Source organism: Mastacembelus armatus, chromosome 13, assembly GCF_900324485.2.
Source record: "Mastacembelus armatus chromosome 13, fMasArm1.2, whole genome shotgun sequence".
In the NCBI taxonomy this organism is placed as follows: domain Eukaryota; kingdom Metazoa; phylum Chordata; class Actinopteri; order Synbranchiformes; family Mastacembelidae; genus Mastacembelus; species Mastacembelus armatus.
The window spans coordinates 595818-616379 of NC_046645.1; the positions used below are offsets into that span (position 1 = coordinate 595818).

The 20562-nt window shown below is 44.4% G+C and overlaps 1 protein-coding gene across 8 annotated transcripts in view; it reads left to right on the forward strand.

Annotated features, from left to right (window-relative positions):
* The first annotated feature begins 355 nt into the window (after positions 1-355).
* Positions 356-20562, forward strand: part of LOC113123852 (SPRY domain-containing SOCS box protein 4-like) — a 29467-nt gene continuing 9260 nt past the window's right edge. Inside the window, exons 1-3 of one of the 8 annotated variants that reach the window (XM_026296235.2) lie at positions 356-616; positions 7248-7386; positions 17820-18700. In XM_026296235.2, coding sequence (XP_026152020.1) covers positions 17992-18700 — 709 coding nt within the window. In that variant the 5' untranslated portion in view covers positions 356-616; positions 7248-7386; positions 17820-17991. Of the gene's footprint in view, positions 617-7247; positions 7387-13161; positions 13448-13778; positions 13953-15146; positions 15464-17819; positions 18701-20562 lie in introns of those variants that run through there. The other 7 variants (XM_026296197.2, XM_026296190.2, XM_026296182.2 and 4 more) reach the window with 7 other exon arrangements.

A 20562-nucleotide genomic window follows, 5' to 3' on the forward strand; every position in this document is an offset into this window, starting at 1 on the left:
TAATGCACTTATTAAACTTTTTATTCAAAAGCAAGAACATAAGAGCAGCAAACAGATTTGAAAGGCATGCTGCAGCCTGCGTCAAGTTTACTAACAGCAGCAGGACTCTAACAGGAAGTTGGGTGGTGGTGCCTACAAAATAAAGGCATGGAATTAGCCACATCTATGAATAGTATCACTAAACAATATAAACCAATCTATGACACAAACTTCATAAAATAACTTCATACACACCTGCTGGGCACAGAAACCCTAAGTCCAACAGCTGCAGCTTTGACAATCCGCAGTTTCTGCGGTGTGTTGACCGGAAGGCGTGTTGTGACCTGCCAGTCACCTTTGTCGATCCGTGCAGCCAATCAGCTGCAGGCAGAGACACACCGGTGCGGTCCTAGACGGTGGGCAGGACGAACAAAGGAGTCGCCTGTGCAAACCTGCTTTCGCTTCGTCAGCGCAGGCAAACGTCGCCTCCGTAGCCGTGTTTTGTCCCGGCGGGTCCCCCTGGTTGGTCTGAGACCCGACTGGCGGCTTTTGCTGCGGAAAAAGGAAACTTGGCGTCGTTTCTCGGTCGCGTTGTTCGAAACCTTCTCGCCCTGGATGCGCCAACTTACGCACGAAGGTGAGTTTGAGTTTTCTGTCACGTAAAACTGTAACACGGAGTCACAAACATCCGCAAAAGAGACGCGAGTGTTTTGTGCCTTCGCTTTATTTTGTGGGAACCTGTTAAAAGTTGCCTCCTGGTGCAGACGAGACTTTCCCCAAACTCCGTTAAGCATTGTGGGATTTTAGTGCCCTACGACCCCTGGACACTCACTGTCACATGGAAAAACTAAACTAAAGTTATTTTCTGACGGTTTGACACCTACACAAACTTCCGGCTCTCAACATATGTGATTTATTTTTAATCAGTGTAACTTGTTGAGTTGTTTTGTCTCGTACTGAACTAACAGCTAGGATTGGTGTTGCAGCAATATGGGGACAGAAACAACCTTTATGTACGAAGCTAAATGTCTTTTTCTAAAATAATTAATGTGGAGGCACCAACAAGGCACCAGTCACACATTAAAAGTATTGTGTTTGCTTTTTACACCCTGTAGGTTGATGTCAATAAAACTTAAACTGCCTGAATTTGAATAGAGATTTTGCCTCGCTGTTTCTTTTTAGTTGCCTTAAAGGAGCATTTGACCGTAATGTGGGTTTTATGTCCCAGGTCAAACCACAGCTTTTCATTTCTCATTGTGTGTGATGGGAAAGCACATGATGCTGATTGTTGTAAGTTAAACAGTAGCAGACAGTTTTATTTCAAGCTGTACTTTGCTTTGCACTAGACAAAGGCTGATGCTATTCCAGGTGAGCAGTTTATTCCTTAGAATAAACAGGGAGTGCTCTGCTCCATGCGAGGTTTGCCTGCTATTCAAAGGCTAAACGTCCACATCGAGTGCTATGGGAGGTTTGTGTGGGTGGACCAAAGCAGATGGTAGCTGAACTAGCTGTTGTGGTTGTTATGGTTTTAAGATTTGGCTGATGAAACCAAAAACAAAAACATGAAGGAATATTTTAACATCCGTGCTGTTTCTCTAGGAGGACGCCATAGCCCGTGTGACGAATGGTTTCTCTCCTGTTGGAAACCAGTTCATATTATCACATCCTAGAGTGGCGTTGACCCCTGCCCTCTGTTTCCCACCATCTGGGGTTTGACCCTGTGACATCAGTTGAACTCCCTGTCACGGTGTGGGTGGGTGGGTGGGTGGGTGCACAGCAGACCTCTCTATCGTGTTTCTACCAGGAATCAACTCTAACGGCATCAGGCTTTGGTGCATTGACCTTCCTACAGAATTTAGACGCGTGATCATGAGGTGGGAGACGACCGTAGAAGTAAAACGTGCAGAAAGGCCAGTTTCAGTCACAGCAACACTTCTACCATGAAAAAGGAGGTAGTCAAACCTCTGATCCTTCTGTGGTGCGTTTGGTTGAAGCATGGCAGGCTGGTCCCTGTACCCCACGTGGGGACAGAAACCACTGGCAGGTTCATACTCGCGGTTTCACCAGCAGGTGGTTTGGAGTCGCAGCTTGACTTAGACCTTGTCACCAGTTCACTGGTGAGTACTAGTACTGGGACCACCCTGCCCTTTTAGAGTCGCTCTGACCCAGCCGCCTGGTCGTCACAGTTTGGCCTTATCAAGGTTCCTGACATTCTCATCTTGCCCATTTTTCCTGCTTTCAGCACGTCACAAAAACTGGCTGCTTGCTGCCTAATATGTCTCAGCCATTGACAGGTGCCCTTGTAACAAGAAAATCAATGTTATTCACTTCACCTGCCAGTGGTTTTGATGTTGTAGTTGATCGGTGTATGTTGACAAATGAGGTGGGAAATAATTGCCGTGCCACTCCATTGTTCCTGCTGTGTCAAGTAGCACATCAGTTGTAATGACAGCTGTGGGTGACACCCAGGTAATGACTGCTCATTCTCCCTCTGCTGTCATGAACCCAGCCCCAACATTGATCATCCAAATGAGGTTCCAGCATGCTCTGCTTCTTCTGCTCTGGTTATGGATGTTAGGTTCCTTATTAACAACACTTGTGGGTTTTTATTTTTTTCGATTGCAGAATCTGACTTGGATAGAAAGGTCTTATAGGGCCGCTCACATTTCCTCTTGTTTTTCACAGTTTTATTAGTTGCAGGCTGAAAAAGGAGAATGAACAAGATATTTAACCTTTTTTTTTTCCCGTTGTTTTGGTATTTCACCATGCACAACTTTTCTGAGTGAACCTGCAGGGCTTCTTGTATGCTTTTAATAATGTGCAAAGAATAGTGGCTTTATCTTGGTTTATTCTTTTATCTTGGCACCTGTTTGTGGGAACCACAGTTCTTTCTGCTATGGACAGTTTCCCATTAAAGTTTTGACATTTGAATATTTATTATTCTTATCTGGATATTTCTGTGTCGTGGATCATTATTTGGTTATTTGGGTCTATAAACTGTCCAGAAAATTCTTCTACAGATTACGTGAAAACCCAGAGATGTTGAGTTTCATACATAAGATGAAGAAAAGCTTCACAGTGAGAAGCTTAAACCTGAGTATTTATGAAGAATGACAAAATAATTTAGGGCTTGTTTTGAGTTTTCTGTTTATCCATTTCATCTGTGTCTCGTGCAGATTTTTAAAGGTTCATATTCTTGGGCTGTCGGACAGGACGGCCAGATGGAAACAGTTTGTAGTGTCTGTCACAGGATCGGGGCACTATAACCACCAACTGTAGTCGAAGCATTTCTGTAACGGTTGCCCACCTCTTCCACACTGTGTCCAGTCACTCAGCCTCCATCCTACATGCAGTGTCACGCTCACGCATAAAACGCAGTGCACACACCCGGACTGTTTCGGCGCAGGGCAGATGTAGGCCGTGCGTCTGATGCTGACTCAGTAGAATGTTAATGTTGTGAAATCCCATCAGGAGCAATCTGGTGCTAAGCAGCGCCCGTACCTGGGCTTCACAGGACAGCAGGTCATTTTCAAAGGCCGGCAGTCGCCTTGTTTGCACCGTGTAATAGAATCTAATCGCTTGAGTGGATCACTAAGCTCATAGCTGTTTTAAATCAAATAGCTGTTTTAAATCAAATGGCTCTTAAAGGCCATTTAAATGGTTTTAGATGAGTATTACTGTTTTGGTAGTAATTGTTTTTAGAGCTGCAGTTGCACTTTGGTATCTGAGGCAAATAGAAAAGACTTTTACCTGCCATCAGTTGTTTTCGTTGCCTCGTCATGATGAGGCCGATTATGCAACGTGGCAGCATGTCCCATTGGTTTCAGCTGTGAGGGCCAGGAGGCAGCATATGGGTCATTTGTGGGCTTTTTCTGCTGTTGGGGATCGTTAGTAAAGCAGCAAAGCTTTAAGTGCCCAGGATGTCTCCGATACTAACACACTGCCACTGGCGTCACACTGTCAGTATTATACAGATGGGTCAGGGCACCTGTTTCCTGCAAATGGTTTTCTATAACATGCTTACTCATTTGAAGCAAATCCTTCTCGTGTCCTTTGGGCATAGTGTGCATGATTATAGCAGACTCGGTTACTGCTCACGTCAGCCGGTGCTGCCTGCCGCTGCTGGGTGAGCGATGGGTGCTAAACATTGGATTCTCACTCAGCAGATGAGGGATGTTCTTCCCAGTGGAGACTGATGGAGAGAGAGCACACAAGTTACTGGGGCTGTTTATCTTTCACATCTGAGAAGGATGTGGTGTAAAGCGCTCCTCCTGGAAGAAGCCTCCACCCACACGTTTCCATCCTGGTACACTAAAGCTCTGCAGTATGTGCTGCAATGAGCTCTGAACCATGTGAATGGAAATGACTTAATAGTTCACGTATTAATGGAGCTGCTTGATGCTAAACTTTCCAACCTTATTAGCAGTGATACAGAAGCCTCCTCCGTGCCTTTGGGGCCATGGGCAGATGATGACATTTACATCACGTGGCTTCAGGTGCTGAAAGTCTAATTTGTGCTTCAGGGCCCTCAGAGTGGAGCTGAGTGGTGGGAGACACACAGACTCAAGACATCAGTGAAGCAGCTGAGTAATCAATAGCTGGAGGAAGAGGAGGTCGTGTCGGTCTGACGAGCTCTGACAGAGCAGATTGATAAGCACGGTTTTATATTGACGACAAAAACAGTTTGATGTCATTGGTTTTTGATAAGAAGTCAGAAGACCCATCTGAACTGGATGTGCTAGAGATGAGTAAGTCTAACAGTTACCTCTTTTTGGTGATTAGTAAAGTTACTAGTTATATCCTCAAGTTAGTTAGTATATTTTCTGAATTAGACGTAATCATGCTGATTGTGTAGTATGACGCCATTGTTCCATTCTGTCAGAACACTACCGATCACTTTATTAAATATTTATCTGTAGTGTCCCTGGTGCTCCGTACACAGGTGACCTTAAAAGCTTCCAGCTCAACTTTGTACTCAGCTGTGTGTAAAACAAAAGGTTAAATCAGACCTGGAAGCAGGAAGTTTCCTTTATGAAGGTTTAAAAGCAGACATCCTGACCTTCTTCCTACCAGCTGCCTTTTCCTCGTACGACTGTGTCTTGTCGTCGTCCTCCTTTGTTTTCGTGCCATGCAAAACCATTGCCAAACCACCAGGTCACTGTGAGGGCAGAGTCCACACACACACACACACACACAACAGAGGATATCTCAGGCGACCTCTTGCACGGCGTTGTGTGCACGCTGGTGCAGGTGCATGGCATATGCACGTCAATACAAAGAGTCTTCAGTAAACCTGAGATCAGACAGCATCCAGGCTGTGGGAGCAGAAGTTTCATACAATTGATCGCCCTGAAATGCCAACAAAGCAAAGTCTCTCACAGGTAAAAACCTGCACTTAGACAGGAGTCTAATTGGTCCATCCAGGTCAGACCCTGCTGCCCACCTGCCCAAACAAAAATATCCTCTCCAAATACCACAGCATCATGCTGTCCTCTGCACTCGGTCTGTCTGACTTGAACACGCTAATGATCATACCCCTACCTCGAATTTCAACCATCCCACGAGCCCGGTCATTGTTTAGCTACACTACAGTGCCATGAATAATTGAGTTGTCCTGTGAGCTCATGGGTGTACTCTGCTGGAATCTTATTGCCCAGCTGACGTTCAGCAGCGTTGTTGCTTGCAGGATCTGTCAGGATCTTTGTTCAGAGCGGTGAGTTGCATCATATCAACTCATGTAATATTTCTTTGTTTCTTTGTTTCTGTCTAGTTTGGCAATAAATATCTAAGACTGTAGGTCTTTAGGTTTTCTGTGCAGAGCTGCACCTTTGGTTTGGTTTTCCTGAGGTCAGGACAAAATAATGTTTTTGAGTGTTGTGAAGGGAAAATCATAGCATGACAATAAACAGAACAGATATTTTCCACACACTCTTTTCCAATTTTTGTTTAGCGTTTTTAATTAGAACTCAGCCCATTAATTATCCAAGTTAATTCACACTATAGTTGATTGTAGTTAATGACTCATTTTCTCTGAGGCAGATGAGGCACAAGGTCATCTGTGGCACATTAAGCTGCAAAGTCACATGGTTCTTTGCATTTTCTAACATGCTTCCTAGTTGACCTCCGTTTAACAAAAACATCCCACATGGTGAAAGAGTGTAAAGTAAAGAATGGGGCAGTTTTTTTTTGGACACTGTCAACATTAAAAAAAAGGCGTGTGACCAGGTCTTCAAATGTAAATTTGTTCTTCTTCTTAGCCGCAGCAGCACTAAAGCTATAAAAGATCAGTGACATTGTTGAATCATCATCTCCTAGTTGTGCTGCTTTGGCCTGGCTGGAGAACATTTCTTACTAATTGTAAATCTACTTCTCTTGCTGCCTTATTTACTGGCTGTCTGCTGTATTTTAGCAGGATGTCTGCTGACGAGTGGCTGCGCTTGGTGCTCTGTGTTTGGGGATTTATTTATAGTTTCTCCAGCAGTCAATTGCATTCAGGAGGGGGTGGTGAAGCACCTTAGTGCTCTAAACAAAGTTATTCATCTTCACACACATTGCACTTCAGTCTTTATTGTACAGTTTAATGACTGGTCTGATGGCCCCCTTTTATCCTGGGCCCATATACAACTCTGAACCAGACAATAGGAGTGGTTGGATGCTTGAGAATGTTTTTGGAAGGAGAGATGGTAGATGAGGCAGAAACAATTGAGGGCCGTAGTCTCCCAGGGGCCTCCCACTGATAAATGGTTCACCTTCTCTTCCCTCTAACCATCATTAAAATGTCAGATCATTAAAAGCTGCAGTTCTCCATAGTCCCTTGCTCACTGATAGGAGAGATCTTCTGGCAGCCCAGCTGGCCTCTTCCTCTTGTGGAACATGTGAAATTGCTCTATAAAACATTTGTAAACTAAACTGGGGTTGTATCTTATTTGGTGCATACTGATGGTTCTTCTAATCATCAGAACAAGAGGGTTCTGCTCCTGAAAAAGAGCATTAAGGCTGAGTACTGCCTGATTAGGACTAGTTTATAGAACAGTACAGTGTGTGTGGCAGAAGTGAAGTGGGTGAGAATAGTTGTGTTTTGGGATGATGCTGAAATGGTCACACACACACACCCACATTTCTGAGTATGTTATTAAGTATGTATGTTACTAAATATGTTATTGAGTGTTAAGGAAGCATCATCTGTATATGAGGAGCTGCAGATATCTTTCTATGCTGATCAGTGTTTCTTCGACATCCAGATTACTTGACTTTTATTTCCACACCAGCTCACTGGCTGGATCTGTGTGTGTGGGAAGAGGAAACAGGTGGTGACAAGTGAGGGGCATTGGAGAGAAGGCCGCTGCGTAAACTGTGTGAGCCAGCCTTCTGTCTCATCACGCCACACACTATCGAGGCCTGGATCAGGTACTTCGGTGTGCGTGTGTGCGTGTGTGTGTGTGTGTGTGTGCGTGTGTGTGTGCGTGCGTGCCTGCATGGGTTTACTTGTTTTTCTCAAGGGCGGCTCATGTGGAAGAGGAGTAGATGTAGAGCTGCCACCACGTCTAGATCCGTGCACCATTTACGAAGCCGTTGTATCTGCAGCATCGTGCAGAAAGACCCTGTTTGAACTGTAGTTTGTTGTCATGGAGTCACAGACAAATGTTTAAACACTGATGGATCTTTTTCATCTGAGAATGATTTGTCTCTCATTGACCTGTTGTTTATTACGTTAGGCCTAATTGTATTAAATGATCATCTCTGTAACGGTGAATTATTCCTTTAATCACCAGCTCTGGTTTAAAGACACATTTCATTGTTTCCATGGGTTGTCAGTTGGGTCACTTTGAAGGGTTAAGAATAATTTCATCTATGCACACGTAAATGCAGTGAAGTGGCCCACGTTTTGTCGGGCAGTACTTGAAGAGTCAGCAGACAGTATTACTAGCCCACTGAAACTGCAGTTTTTATGGGGGAGCCACTGGTGCTTTGAGTGCTTTACTGAACAGATGGAGGTTTAGTGGCGTAAAGTAGTGCTTGACCACAAGGAGCCATGTTGCTTCTGAAGCTGCAGCAGTGCTCTCCCCTGACAGTCCTATGGCTCTGTGGGCTGCAGGGAAGTAATTTATACCCCTGCTTGAAACCTAAACTCATAACGCTATGAAAGTAAAAATGTATTTGGTAGAAACAGGGTGGGTGTGTTTGTAAATAAGTCGAACGCTGTTCCTGACTCATGACCCCCCGTAGGTTCGTTGCATCAATTTTCTCCTGGATGTATCAGCAACTTAAAGTGCAAATGACAAACAGGGGATCCCACCCCTCTGTCTGTTTAATGTTTGAAGAGTTGTCTTAAAATTTTGATGAACATAAAGATTGCACAGGCTCATGAATATTTAATAGTAGAGGTCTCCCCCTGTTTCTTCTTGTTCATTTGCTTTCTCTCTCTGTCGCTATTCTCTTATTTTGAATTGTTTGTCACAGGCTGAGGTGGATTGAAGCAAACCAGGTTTTCACAGGTGAACATGAGTCTTCAGTGCTGGAGCTTATGATTCCCCATAGAGAATATTAGTGAGACCTCTTCCTTGGGTACTTTATACGACCTACATGACAAAAGTAGGACCTGGTTTATGAAAGCAACCCCGTTAGGATTTAGCATCATTCTGATCTCGTTCTCAACAGGAAATAACCTGAAGACGCCTGCGTTCATGTGGAGTAAAAGGTTAGTTTCCAGTGCCCCAGTCACCTCTGCTCCACTTTTATTTCATGTGTCAGCAGTGTCACCAGGGCGGGTCAAAGGTAGAGAAAGGAGGATTTTCTGCTCATTCAGCTGAGTCTAAACACACAGCGATCCGAGCCAATCATGACAAAATGTCCCCCTGGTGAGGGGAAGGGTTTGGTTGTTAGTGATGTGAAGACCCAGCTCTGGAAAACCGATCAGATTGGTTTGGGCTTACCTGTAGGTGCAGAGAAAGATGATCCAAGATGGCTACTAAATATTTCAGCAGATCCTAACCCAGAAAGCGCTGATATGTAGTACAGGCTGGGAGAGTTTCAGCTGTTACAGTACACCTCAGAACTGCAGACCAGCAAAGTGAAGGCTCTGTTCAACGGACAGCTAGTAAATACAAAAAACAGATTCATACATGGGATATGGCTTTTGTGAGAATTAAGAATCCAGTCTTTTCTAAAACTAAATAGAGACAAAGCATTTGAAGTTGAAGAAAACCTCAAATAATGTTACGCAAATGCACCTCAGCTAGTCGTGGCTCACCTGAATCATAAAGCCGCTGTATGTCGAAGGCAAATGAATCAAGACCATAAATAATGAAAACAAGCCCAAAGCAAGACAAATATCCACATAGCTGAGGTTGTTATGGCAATATGTGAGCCATTAAGCAGCGAGCAAAGCAGCAGATCCTACTGCCAAAAACTGAGCGTTTGAGCCAAATAACCTTTTAATAGCCTGAACTGAAAAGAAAAAAAACAAAAAAACCAGAACAGCCTCCGAACACTCAGGCCGACGTTCAACCAAATAAGTTTGTTTATTCCCAAAGCAGCTCCTGTGTTCAGTTAGTCTGGGGTTGTTTGGATCTGGAAGCTCTGAGCAGGAGGCAGGGTACACGCTGTACTGTTAATCTGTCACATGTACACGTACACAGCCATCGTAGCATTTTGGGTGTTTCTGGGTCCGTGTGAGAAACGTGTTGACTTATAACACTGAAGCTTTTAATTTGTGTGGCCGTTTCTTCAGCTTGTGCTAAAAAGTATTTTTAGTCTCGTCTCTTCAAATATTGAGTTTCTGACCTTTTTAATAAAATAAAGGTGGTGCTACACGATGTACCCTTATTGTACAAAGTCTGATTTGATGTTTCCACATACTGTTGGGGATGTGGCAACTAAAGCTGCATTTTAAACAAAGCAGTGATGTGATTACGGGGCTCTGGTGCCTCTGTAATGCCATACAGGTGTTTCTGTTTGTGTTTGTAGTGATTTGCTTTGACTACAGCAAAAGTCTGTAGCTCATCCAGCACAACAACACAGCAACAGCAGATCTTGTCTCCGCATGCATGACAGCGGTACAGCTCCAACACACCTGTCTCGACAAGTGATACCAGTCACATTGCCTTACTTTCCACAGTGATGGACTGGAGGACGCCAAACCACAGCAGCAGATCTTTTCCAGTCTAGTTGGAGGCCCACTATCAAGCAGAGACTGGACTTTTTTCTGTCTTTATGCAGCTCAACTTGAAATGGTCCGTTCCCAAATACTGAATCCAAACGCTGTGCCGCCAGCAGGTGCTGTTCATTGTGATTAAGGTCTGACTTTGCAGATTGTAAAAGTGCCCAGCTGCTCCACAGGGGGGATAGATGAGATAGATGGATAAACTTTATTAATCCCCAAAGGGAAACTCAAGGAAGCCGAGGACTGTTTAATGATAGGCAAACATTTGATGCACCGCGAGGAACAGCCATGGCAGAGCCGATGCAAATGGAAGCACAGAGTCGTTGCTGCTCCAACACACGATGGGAAATAACTTCCAACAAAATGGAGGAAAACTTATTGTCACAGTCTCCCACTAACTAGTTCTCCATGATGAGTTACTACGTGTCTGGATTATTGGGTGACTGTACCTTTTGCTGCTCACTTTACTCTTTTTTTTACCTCTTTATTCATTTTCTTAGGGACTGGAGATGGAAATGAGCTAGAAAGCTGGTTCAGAGCATCTTTACTCTTAGTGTGTGTGTGTGTGTGTGTGTGTGTGTGTGTGAGTGTGTGTGTGTGTGTGTAAGTGTTTGTGTGTGTTTGTGTGAGTGTGTGTGTGTGTGTGTGTGTAAGCTTATGAAAGCAGTGCAAAGATGCAAGACAGTGCTGAAGCAATACGTATCTCATCCTGTCAAATTTCCAGTCTCACTCCACAGCACCAGACATTTGTGGCTTCACCAGTCTAATGAAGACAAAGGGCTTTTCTGTCTCTGTGCCAGTGACTCGGATTTGGAATGAAATCCCGTGTGTGGATGATATTAATTATTGCTTGACCTGCCACCTACTTTCTTAAATTAATGAAAAATCTCCACAGTGGCGTGTCCTGTTTGTTTGACCAGCAGTCCAAGTCCCAACAGAGTATAAAGAGAATATTAAGGCTGGGGAAAAAGGGAATTTTAAGTCTTTTGGCAGTTCTGCTTGGCCAATACATGAAGTGATCACATATTGGTAATTCAGACTTTGTCTTCCACTCACCTGCTTGTTGGAGGTTGCCTGTGGAGCTTGCAGTCTGTGATTTTGGATCTGGATTGTCAGAGAGGGTCAGCTTGGCTCCTACATCCAACACATGGGTGTTAACAGATTTTTCTCTTGGGTAAATAGAGACATGGAGCCTGCAAACTGCACAACATCCTCGGCTAATAGGTGTGTCTTTGCCTGAGAAACAGGAAGTCATTTGGACAAATGGATCTGTTATCGACGAGCCTGCTACCTCGGCTGACTAGACTCTTTGATCTGTGCATTGTAAAGTCATCCATCTACTTTATGGAGGACAAAAGGAGAATTGTTTTAATGATTATAGCCTGCAGTTTTGTTTTATGGTGTTTTATTTTAATAAAGGTTTAACAGTCCTCGGTACTGTTGTCTAATTTCAGTTTTCAAATTCCCACTCTGTCCTGCACTTTTCCTTCTTTCCGCGTATCTTTTTTTTTTTTTTTTTTTTTTGGACTTATCCTCATCACAGAATTGCTGGCTGTTTGCAGTTTTTTCCATCCCATCTGTGTGTCCTTGCAGTCAACTGTCTGTGTCCTATTTACATTCTCGGTGTTCTCCACATTATTTGTATATTGAAATAAGTGTAGCTCTGGCCTACTTTCTCACTTGATCCCCACCTAAAGCTATTCTTTCCTGTCAGCAGGCCAGGCCATGTCAAACCAAGGTGACACTGCAGGCTGCTGCTGCAGTCGTCAGTGTGGGTGGGTGGGTGTTCTTGAATCTATTATAAATGTGGCCAATGTGCATTTTTGTACAGTAAAAGCTCCAGTGTGGTTTTTCTTTGCTTGAGTTAATTAAAGTCAAGTCGTATTGCATTAATGTGCGTAGAATTCAGCATGCGACGCTCTTAGGAGCGCCCCCCTGCAGAGAGGAAGGCTGTTGTGCATTTGAGGTGGGAGAGGAGGGCTGACTTGTCCCGGGGCTGCACAGGTAGAGAGCATTGGATGGCGTCAGAGCCGAGGGAAGAGGAAGGGAACAAAGTCTTGTCATAACTGAGATTACGTTACACACATCATAACGTGTGTGGTGCATGGAGAAGAGCAAATGTGTGAAGATGTGAAAGGTCCAGCACCACCTGAAGTATAAATGTTTTTACCTTGTGGATTATTCCTGTGAAGAGTCACAGCGTGTTGATCTGGCGTCATCAGTGTTGTCAGTTTTATCTCATCAGGTCATGTGGAAAACAAAACATGTTAGTCATTGCCCTGAGCTGTCAGTTCACATTCCTGGTTAATTGTGTTGGATTTTACCACTTCAGCAGTGCAAGCAGCAACAACCCCCTCGGTGTAAAAGTGTAACCTTTGCTCCAAACAATAACAGTCTTCAGACACCGTAATATTTGTGTTAGTAGTTGATCCTCAACGGCTTGCTCCTGGGATTGACTGCTGTCTTTGAAAGAAGGCGGACACAGTCTGGCTTCACGAAGACTCTTCACAACTTAAGTTCATTTTTCAGTTATGTTGTGTCTGCGATATGTCTTTTCTTTAAAAACATCATTTATATCCAGCTTCCTGTCACCCTGTGCAGTTTCAATGTGGAAAAAGTGCAGCTGAAAACCTTAGTCCTTAATACTTTTGTCAACAGATTCCCAGATGAGATTTGGGGCTTTCAGTCACTGTACAGCACAATGTATTTCTGATTTGAGAAGAGCTGCTGTTTCCCTCAGCTGTCTGCTTGACAGGGTCCAGCTCAGCAGAGCAAAGTGGAAACGAGCTGCTAATTTGCAAATGTGGGAGGAGTGTGTGTGTGTGTGTGTGTGTGTGTGTGTGTGTGTGTGTGTGTGTGTGTTTGAGCGTGTGTGTATCCACGTTTCCACCAGACTGTTCCACCAGTCTACAGGCACCCAGGCAGTGCATCTGTGAGAGTGGGTGGTTTTGTGCTACTCGGGAAAGACTTCCACAGTAATCCCTCCCCTTCTCCCTCCCTCCCTCCCTCCCTCCCTCCAGCAGCTGTTTTCCTGTCTGAGCCGGGAACCGGAGCCAAGCTGTTTTTCCCCATCCTCGCGTCACAAGCAGGAACTCACCGACTTACCGACATAAACAAACACCCTCTCTTTGCCTGTCTCTGCCCTGTCCCACACTCGTCTGGCGGTCGACTGTGTACTGACCTCGTTTTGGATGACGGACTGAGGAGCAAGTATTCCCACTCTTCTTCTTGGCTATCGGGGTTGTGTGTTCACATTGCTCTGTGAGAACTGCCTGGCTGTTTGTAGAAAAGCTTTCATTGAGAAAGGTGTCTCTCTTCTCACAGGCGGCTTCTGTCTCTTGACCTCTTGCTCGTCTTCTTTCAGTCTCTGTTTTCTCAAGTTTCCGTTCTCTCTGTTGGAGAAATTCTTACAGGCAGTTTCTTTTAGACTCAGGTTGCCTGCACATCCTGGGAGAGTCTTGAAATGAATCGGTGCCTTAAATGTAATGTGGCTTTTATTTTTTATTTTATCAGTTTTCTAGTGGACTTGTTGGTGTAGTGACATGTATTTTAACATGTCCTCATGTCATGTTTGTTAGTAGTGAAGAAGTATTTCCATATTAGTGTCAAATTGACTTTGCATCTTATTTGGGTTAATTCGTATGAACAGGAGCTTGTGTTGAGTCTGGCCACCCTGTCCTCAGCACAGTGACTGTAACCAGCATTGGACCTGTTGTGTAATGTTTCACACATGTGAGCGGCTGAGATGTGGGAGAGTGACACATGGTTGAAGAGTTTCTGTATCGCGTTACGCTGCTGGAACATTGAGCCGGTTAGACCCGACTTTATATTTACACTCCTGTGTTTGTCTAAACCTGCTTATCTAGAGACTTTGTCGTTTATTGTGTGATAGAAAAGTCATTTTATTGCATGTGGTACTGTGGTATGTGCCTGATGAAGACTAGTTTGCATTCTGAGGCAAACGCATTGAAGCATGGCCATGTCAAACTACATACCGTATTATCTGGAATATAGGTCGCACTTATTTTACTCCTCTGGCTTGTCCTGTGACTTGTACAGAGAAACGACTTATACATGCGTATTTACAGTAATTTTGTTGAGTAGTCTCCAGTGTTAGATGGCACTTTTGGCACTCTGGACTCAAATGAAGGTAATGTTATATTAATGTTCACACTAAACTCTAACTCCTAGTTAGTGAGAATGTCGCCCAACAGAGTGTCGACATTCAGACAACCTGAGACAGGAGGAGACGCCGGTTCACCTTCTCCCTGAAAACCAGTTAGCACTGGGTGTTTGTGGTCCATGAAAACACGAAGACCCAACATTAGACCTGTCACCAACAATTTAAACCTTTGCTTTGCTCCCCACTCTTAAGACTTTCAGTTGTGTTTTCTTTGCCAGTGAATATCACAAATAGTGAAACCATACAGTCATTTTCAGACTGAGGGAAATGAAACTGGTCCACACAGCCAGTGAGAGCTGAAGGAGATTTAGATCGTACTGTTTAAAGGCACAGTACAGATTAAAACCCTGAAGTAGAAATTGTCTTGTTTGTCCCCATTGTGTTAATTCAACTTGTTTAGTGTTGATCAGTCTGTTCACAGTCTGCTGCTGCAAATGTGATAACAGAGCTCGGTCATTTTGTTGTGGCTGCTGGTCTTAACACGTGGACAGTTTAATGTGAACGCTAAGTACAAGGCTACTTGTTTTTGTAGGTTCGTTTTGTTTGCACCGTCACAATAACAGCAGGTCTTTCTAAATGTGCTGACTTTTCCACTAAATACTCAAATGACTCAAATGAGTTTCCTCGGCCGTGGAGATGAGCTAGCTGCCTTTACTCACGTAGTGAATTAATACTTGAGCCTGATGCTGCCTGTCTAACGCCTGTATAGACTAAACATTTCATGTCCAACTATACTGGTTAGAGCTGCCATTGATTATTTTCTCCACTGATGTTTTTCCACTTTCTCTTGTAAAATGAGTTAATTAACTTATTAGACTCATCTTCTGTCCTAAATAATCAGCTAATGCTATCAGCTCTGGTATTGATCACTCATTGCAGCTGATAACACTGTTGGTCTGTGTGTCTCATTGTTGGTTCAGCTTGAAGTTATTAGTCACTGTATCAGGACGAACCCTCTCCCCAGTGTCCGCCTCAGACTACCATGTTTTTGTTTTTTGTTTTTCTTGTCTGCAGATGTTGTAGGACTGAGTCACTCAGTTAGGCCCGTTGACGTGCACGTGTGCGTAACAATGCTGCCCGTGCCCTCCTGCACAGAGAGCTGTTCCTCTGTGGGTCAAGCACTGGGGCGAAGTTGATTTGTAAGTCGACCATCAAGCAGCTGGAAGTGCCTCTCTGTCGTCAGCAGCCCCATGTGGTTTTGCATCAAATAGTCCCTGAGGGTTTGTTTTTGAGAGGCTGCCTCTCTCTCTCTACCCCCTCACCTAGAAATCTGAATTACTGCTGCTACCTGGATCTGTCAGAATCCCCATTTTTAAGGTTTTTATTGATGGTTTGATTTAAAAGTGTTTTATTGTCTGTGGAGAGCAGATGGATTGCCCGAAATTCCTCATCTTGTTTTTCCTTTAGTAAGTTCTTTAATGACTACAGTGATTTACCTCTGCAGAATACAGATTTCTGCTTTGTTGTAAGTCAAATCACAGTATGTGTTAGAGATTCATTAGTCACCGTGAACCCGATCCCTTTGTTCTCAACACATTTTACCTCTTTGTCCCTCCTGTTTCCCATGATTCCTCTTTCTTTGGCTTATCTCCTAATTGTTTGGCCCAGTGTTTCCCTATTGACAGTCAGGGCATTTGCAATTGCCAACAAAATCAGTGTGTGCATGACCACCAAGGGCTTGTTTGTCATGTATGTTACACAGACGAATAAATGTTGATCGCCACAGTCTCCCTGTGTGTAGCTACACTGTGCTGTGTGATGAATAGTCATGTCATTTATCTTGAAAGGGCTTCATGTGTCATCCCCGGTGGTACAAATTAGTATGGAAATGGAGTGTGTGTCACCAGTCATGGGTTGCAGGCATGAGGTAGAGCAAACTACTTTGTCTGCCAGCAAGTGGGTTGTTGTCAGAGCCAATAACATTTTTCTTGACCTTGCATCTCCTTTCACCTCCACAAATCACAATGTAGTGACTTTGACTTTGAAACAGAAGCTGGACGTACAAGACCATAATGTGTGTAAATGTTTTTTCAGCTCTGCCTTGTGACCAGAAACCAAAGCAATATGTTTTTTTTTTTTTTTTTAGTCGACTGAGAAATAAGGCAGTGATCAAACTGAGCTGTTTACTGAACAGCAGACAATGTCTGTTTAGATCTGTATAAGGTTATGAAGTCGATGTTTCCATTCGTTGCCTTTTACTTTGAAACTTACAGCAAATTGCATTTCAGAGTGTGATATCCATCACCTCAATCCATTCATCTGCTCGTATGTTTGAGCAGCACGTATTTGTTCAGCCCTCCCCTGCTGGCTCTGTACCTGGACCAGTTACTGTTGCATGCTTTCCCCTCAGAAAGCTGTTGGGCTTCTTCCTAAGACACTGCAGGGGAACCAGAAAAAAGGAAAGAGTGATAGAGTGAGTTAGCTCTGGTGTCTCTGCAGCAGATTTGGAGCCACTGTACTTGGTCATATGGGGAAACTCCACGTTCGGAACTAGAATGAGGCTTTCAGTAACATGTATATGTTCAGTGTTATTATTAGGACTTATAGATTATGGATTGCATCATTTGTTCGCTTGGTGAAGAAGAGACTAAGACGAGGGAGTAAATATTGCAGGAGCATGTGATGTGAGAGCATCAGTCACGTTTCAGCAAATCTCCTCTGTCTGTATTAGTATTTCGTGATTGGCTTATAGAATTTGTATCATCTAACAGGCACAAAGCCCTAAATGTGTTTTGCTCAGTATAATGTTGTATAATACAAATGAGTAAATGTGTTTCCTGGAGAGTCAGTTGTGTGTGTGTGTGTGTGTGTGTGTGTGTGCGTGTGTGTGTGTGCGTGTGCGTGTGTGTGTGCGCGTGTGCGTGTGTGTGTGTGCGTGTGTGCGCGCGCGCACACGCGCGCGCGTGCACGTGTGTGCGTGTGTGTGAGATCAACAAAAACGGGGCTGGTGTGGTGAAGGAGACCAGAATTTAAAAACACTATAGATGATATTGGGAAGTGTCCTCTCTTCGACTTGTTGGGTATCATCACTGTGCAGCTGCAGCTTCTCTCTTTTTTTTAGTGTATAATTTCTAAATTACTGTCAAAGTATTGAGTGACAGATACATTTCTACACAGAGGAACTCAAGTGTAAGTTTGTCCACGGCTGGAAATAGTTTTCTAGAGACAAACCGTAAGAGGAGAGAACTTTGTCCTTTCCTGTCATTTCCATCGTCTCTGCAGCTGTGGAGGATGTTGTTTATGCTTCTGTCAGTCTCTGTTGGATGTTTATACATGTAGAACAGAAGTTCTTTTGTTTATAGCGTTTAAGACGTTTAAGAAGTTTTCCCCAACCAACAGTCCAAATTGCTGCAGTAAATTTGGGGTAAAAAAATGTTTGAACAGATGTTCATGGAGCTTAATACAAGAAAAACGGCTAATTGTTACAGTAGAGAAGCGTTTTGTGTTTTTGTTTTAGACTCTACATTAATTACACGTTTTATTTGTGTTTTTCAGGACTGTGGTTTTCCCCGTCTGAAGAGTGTGTCCCACAGCACCTTTCCCCCGAGGACCCAGCGTGTTTTTATTGCACTCATGAGGTAACGTCAGGACCTGCCTCCCTCATTATTACCCTTGGTCCTTCCAGCTCCCTCCCCACTGTCCCATCCTCCCTTGGACCTACCAAGCCATGGGCCAGAAGATATCTGGCAGCATCAAGTCAGTGGATGTACGTGGGGAGCCCTCATATCGGCCTGTGCGCCGCGAACTACGCGGCCCAGATTTCTGTCGCCCCCCCAGGCTAGACTTATTGTTGGACATGCCACCAGCCAGTCCTGACACGCAGCTTCGCCACGCCTGGAACCCCGATGACCGGTCCCTCAATGTCTTTGTTAAGGAGGATGACAAGCTGACGTTCCACCGACACCCTGTAGCACAGAGCACAGACTGTATCCGAGGTAATGTCGGCTACACCAGGGGCCTCCATGTCTGGAGGATTCACTGGCCGGCCAGACAGAGAGGCACCCACGCTGTCGTGGGCGTGGCCACTGCCGAAGCGCCTTTACACTCGGTGGGCTACACCGCCCTGGTCGGCTCAGACGCTGAGTCCTGGGGCTGGGACCTGGGTCGGAACAGACTCTATCATGATGGAAAGAACCGGCCTGTTTCCACGTCAGCGCCCACATACCCCAGTTTTCTGGAGGCGGACGAGTCTTTTGTGCTTCCAGACTCTCTGACAGTAATTCTAGATATGGACGAAGGGACACTCAGCTTCATGGTAGACGGACAATACCTGGGAGTGGCTTTTAGGGGACTAAAGGGCAAGAAACTGTATCCCATCGTCAGTGCTGTGTGGGGGCATTGTGAAGTTTCAATTCGCTACGTCAACGGACTAGACCGTAAGTGGCACGACACACACACACACACACACACACACACACACACAGAGTGAACAAGTGGTGGAAATTGTGCTGTTTTTGTTTTTTGTTCTTTGGTTCCTGGCTGGCACCAAACGGTGGTACTCTGGTGTGTAACATATCAAGTCGTGAGGACAATGTGTAAAACACCTGCTGTTTGCTTGCTGCCCTAGTGTTCAGTACTGGAGCCCTAATGGAAACATGCTAAATGCCACAGTTTAGAGAATAAGGTGTTAGCACAGGAAATGATAAAATGTCATTGTGTTTACCATTTTCTGTGCTTGGTGCCAGTTTTTCTCCCTCTAAAATGTACAGCATAATCCCTGTTTAGGTTTAGCATATTCCCTCATTATCAGAAGACTTCACTCTGCTATGTAAGATATGTTTATGCACGGCTGAGAGCTGATACTTAATTCAACTTGATTTGTAGTAAACATGGAGACAGGGGTTTGAGATCTATTTATAACTAGAATAATATTTGTATAACTCAAAACCGCATATTTTCCCAGTAGCTTCCAGTTTGAACGTTCATGCCCGTGTTAGTCCCGCTGTTTGCATCACTGCAGAGGTGTGCAGAGGTGGGTAATTTTTCACAGTGCAGAGATGTTAAGTTTGTGTGTTAAATTTAGGATAGCTTTATATTTAGACCTGCTTATCCAAGCTGCAAAAGGCCAGGGTGAGATTTGTGCTTTAACATCATGTCCAGTGACGCAACACATGGTAGACATGAGTGATGAGTCTTGTCTCTGGTCTTGGCTCAGCTGAAATGTGCAGGATTTAAGGGTTAAAACAAGACATTTGGTACAGATTTGTCGTATGTGCTCCAGAGAGCATGAATGATGGATCTGCAGTGCACATTTCTGTCTGCAGTGATTTCTAAAACGCCCACAGTAAGAGGTGCTGCTGTGTTGTTTACCAACAGGAAGCAGCTATGTACATGCTATGTACTGTTTCCAATCTGCCTCCCTCTGTCACTTTTTAGCACCTTCTCAAGTCTTTAGACAGCCCCCCCCCCCCCCCCCCATATTTTCACATGCACACGCAGCACAACAACAAATCTCTATCCCCCTCTGTCATCGGTCCAAATAGTACAGTGATTTCCATCGTGACGACTGTCCTTCGGGTTGCGTAATAGCCCTCTGTCCTGCCTGCACACTGCACAAAGACCCAATGCGGGCTGGGGGCGTAGCCGACAGTGAGGCATGAACACCATGTCCATGGATGCACGCCATGTGCGTATGCTAGTGGAATTCCTGAGGGTGTCCCAGTGTGCCTCTGAGCTCTGGCCTTAGTGGGAACTGTCCAGTTAAATGACCTGCACGTTTACGTTGAATGGAATCAGCTTTTCATTTCAAATTTCACATTCATTAATTTAAAGACCAGACATAACCAGCAACAGCTTCCTGTACTTCATGCAGTGAGCAGCTGTCAGACCTGTTGAACACCCACGGGTGCAGTTTAGCTCATTGTTTGGTTGGCTGTATGTATGCTGATTCTTATAAAACCATAGGCAGCTGTTTCTATACTGCCTGTGGTGCCTGTACTGAGCACTGTACTGAGTTTAAGGAAAAACGTTTCTGGTGAACATGTTTGAACAGGTGAAAGTCTCAGTACCCACATGAGTTGGCAGACTGAACTGATACATGTCAGTGAATCTGGACTTCCTTGGTCTTATAGCATGGGGCCAGAAAGAGGACTCTGAAGGGATCCCCATTTTCCTTTGTGTCAAATGTGCTGGGTGTTGTTTGCCTGAAGTTGAACTCCACCCATTTTTACACATCAATGTGTGTTTACAAGCGTTGGCAGTTCTACTGCATGTGTGGAAAAGTACTGTAAAGGGTTTG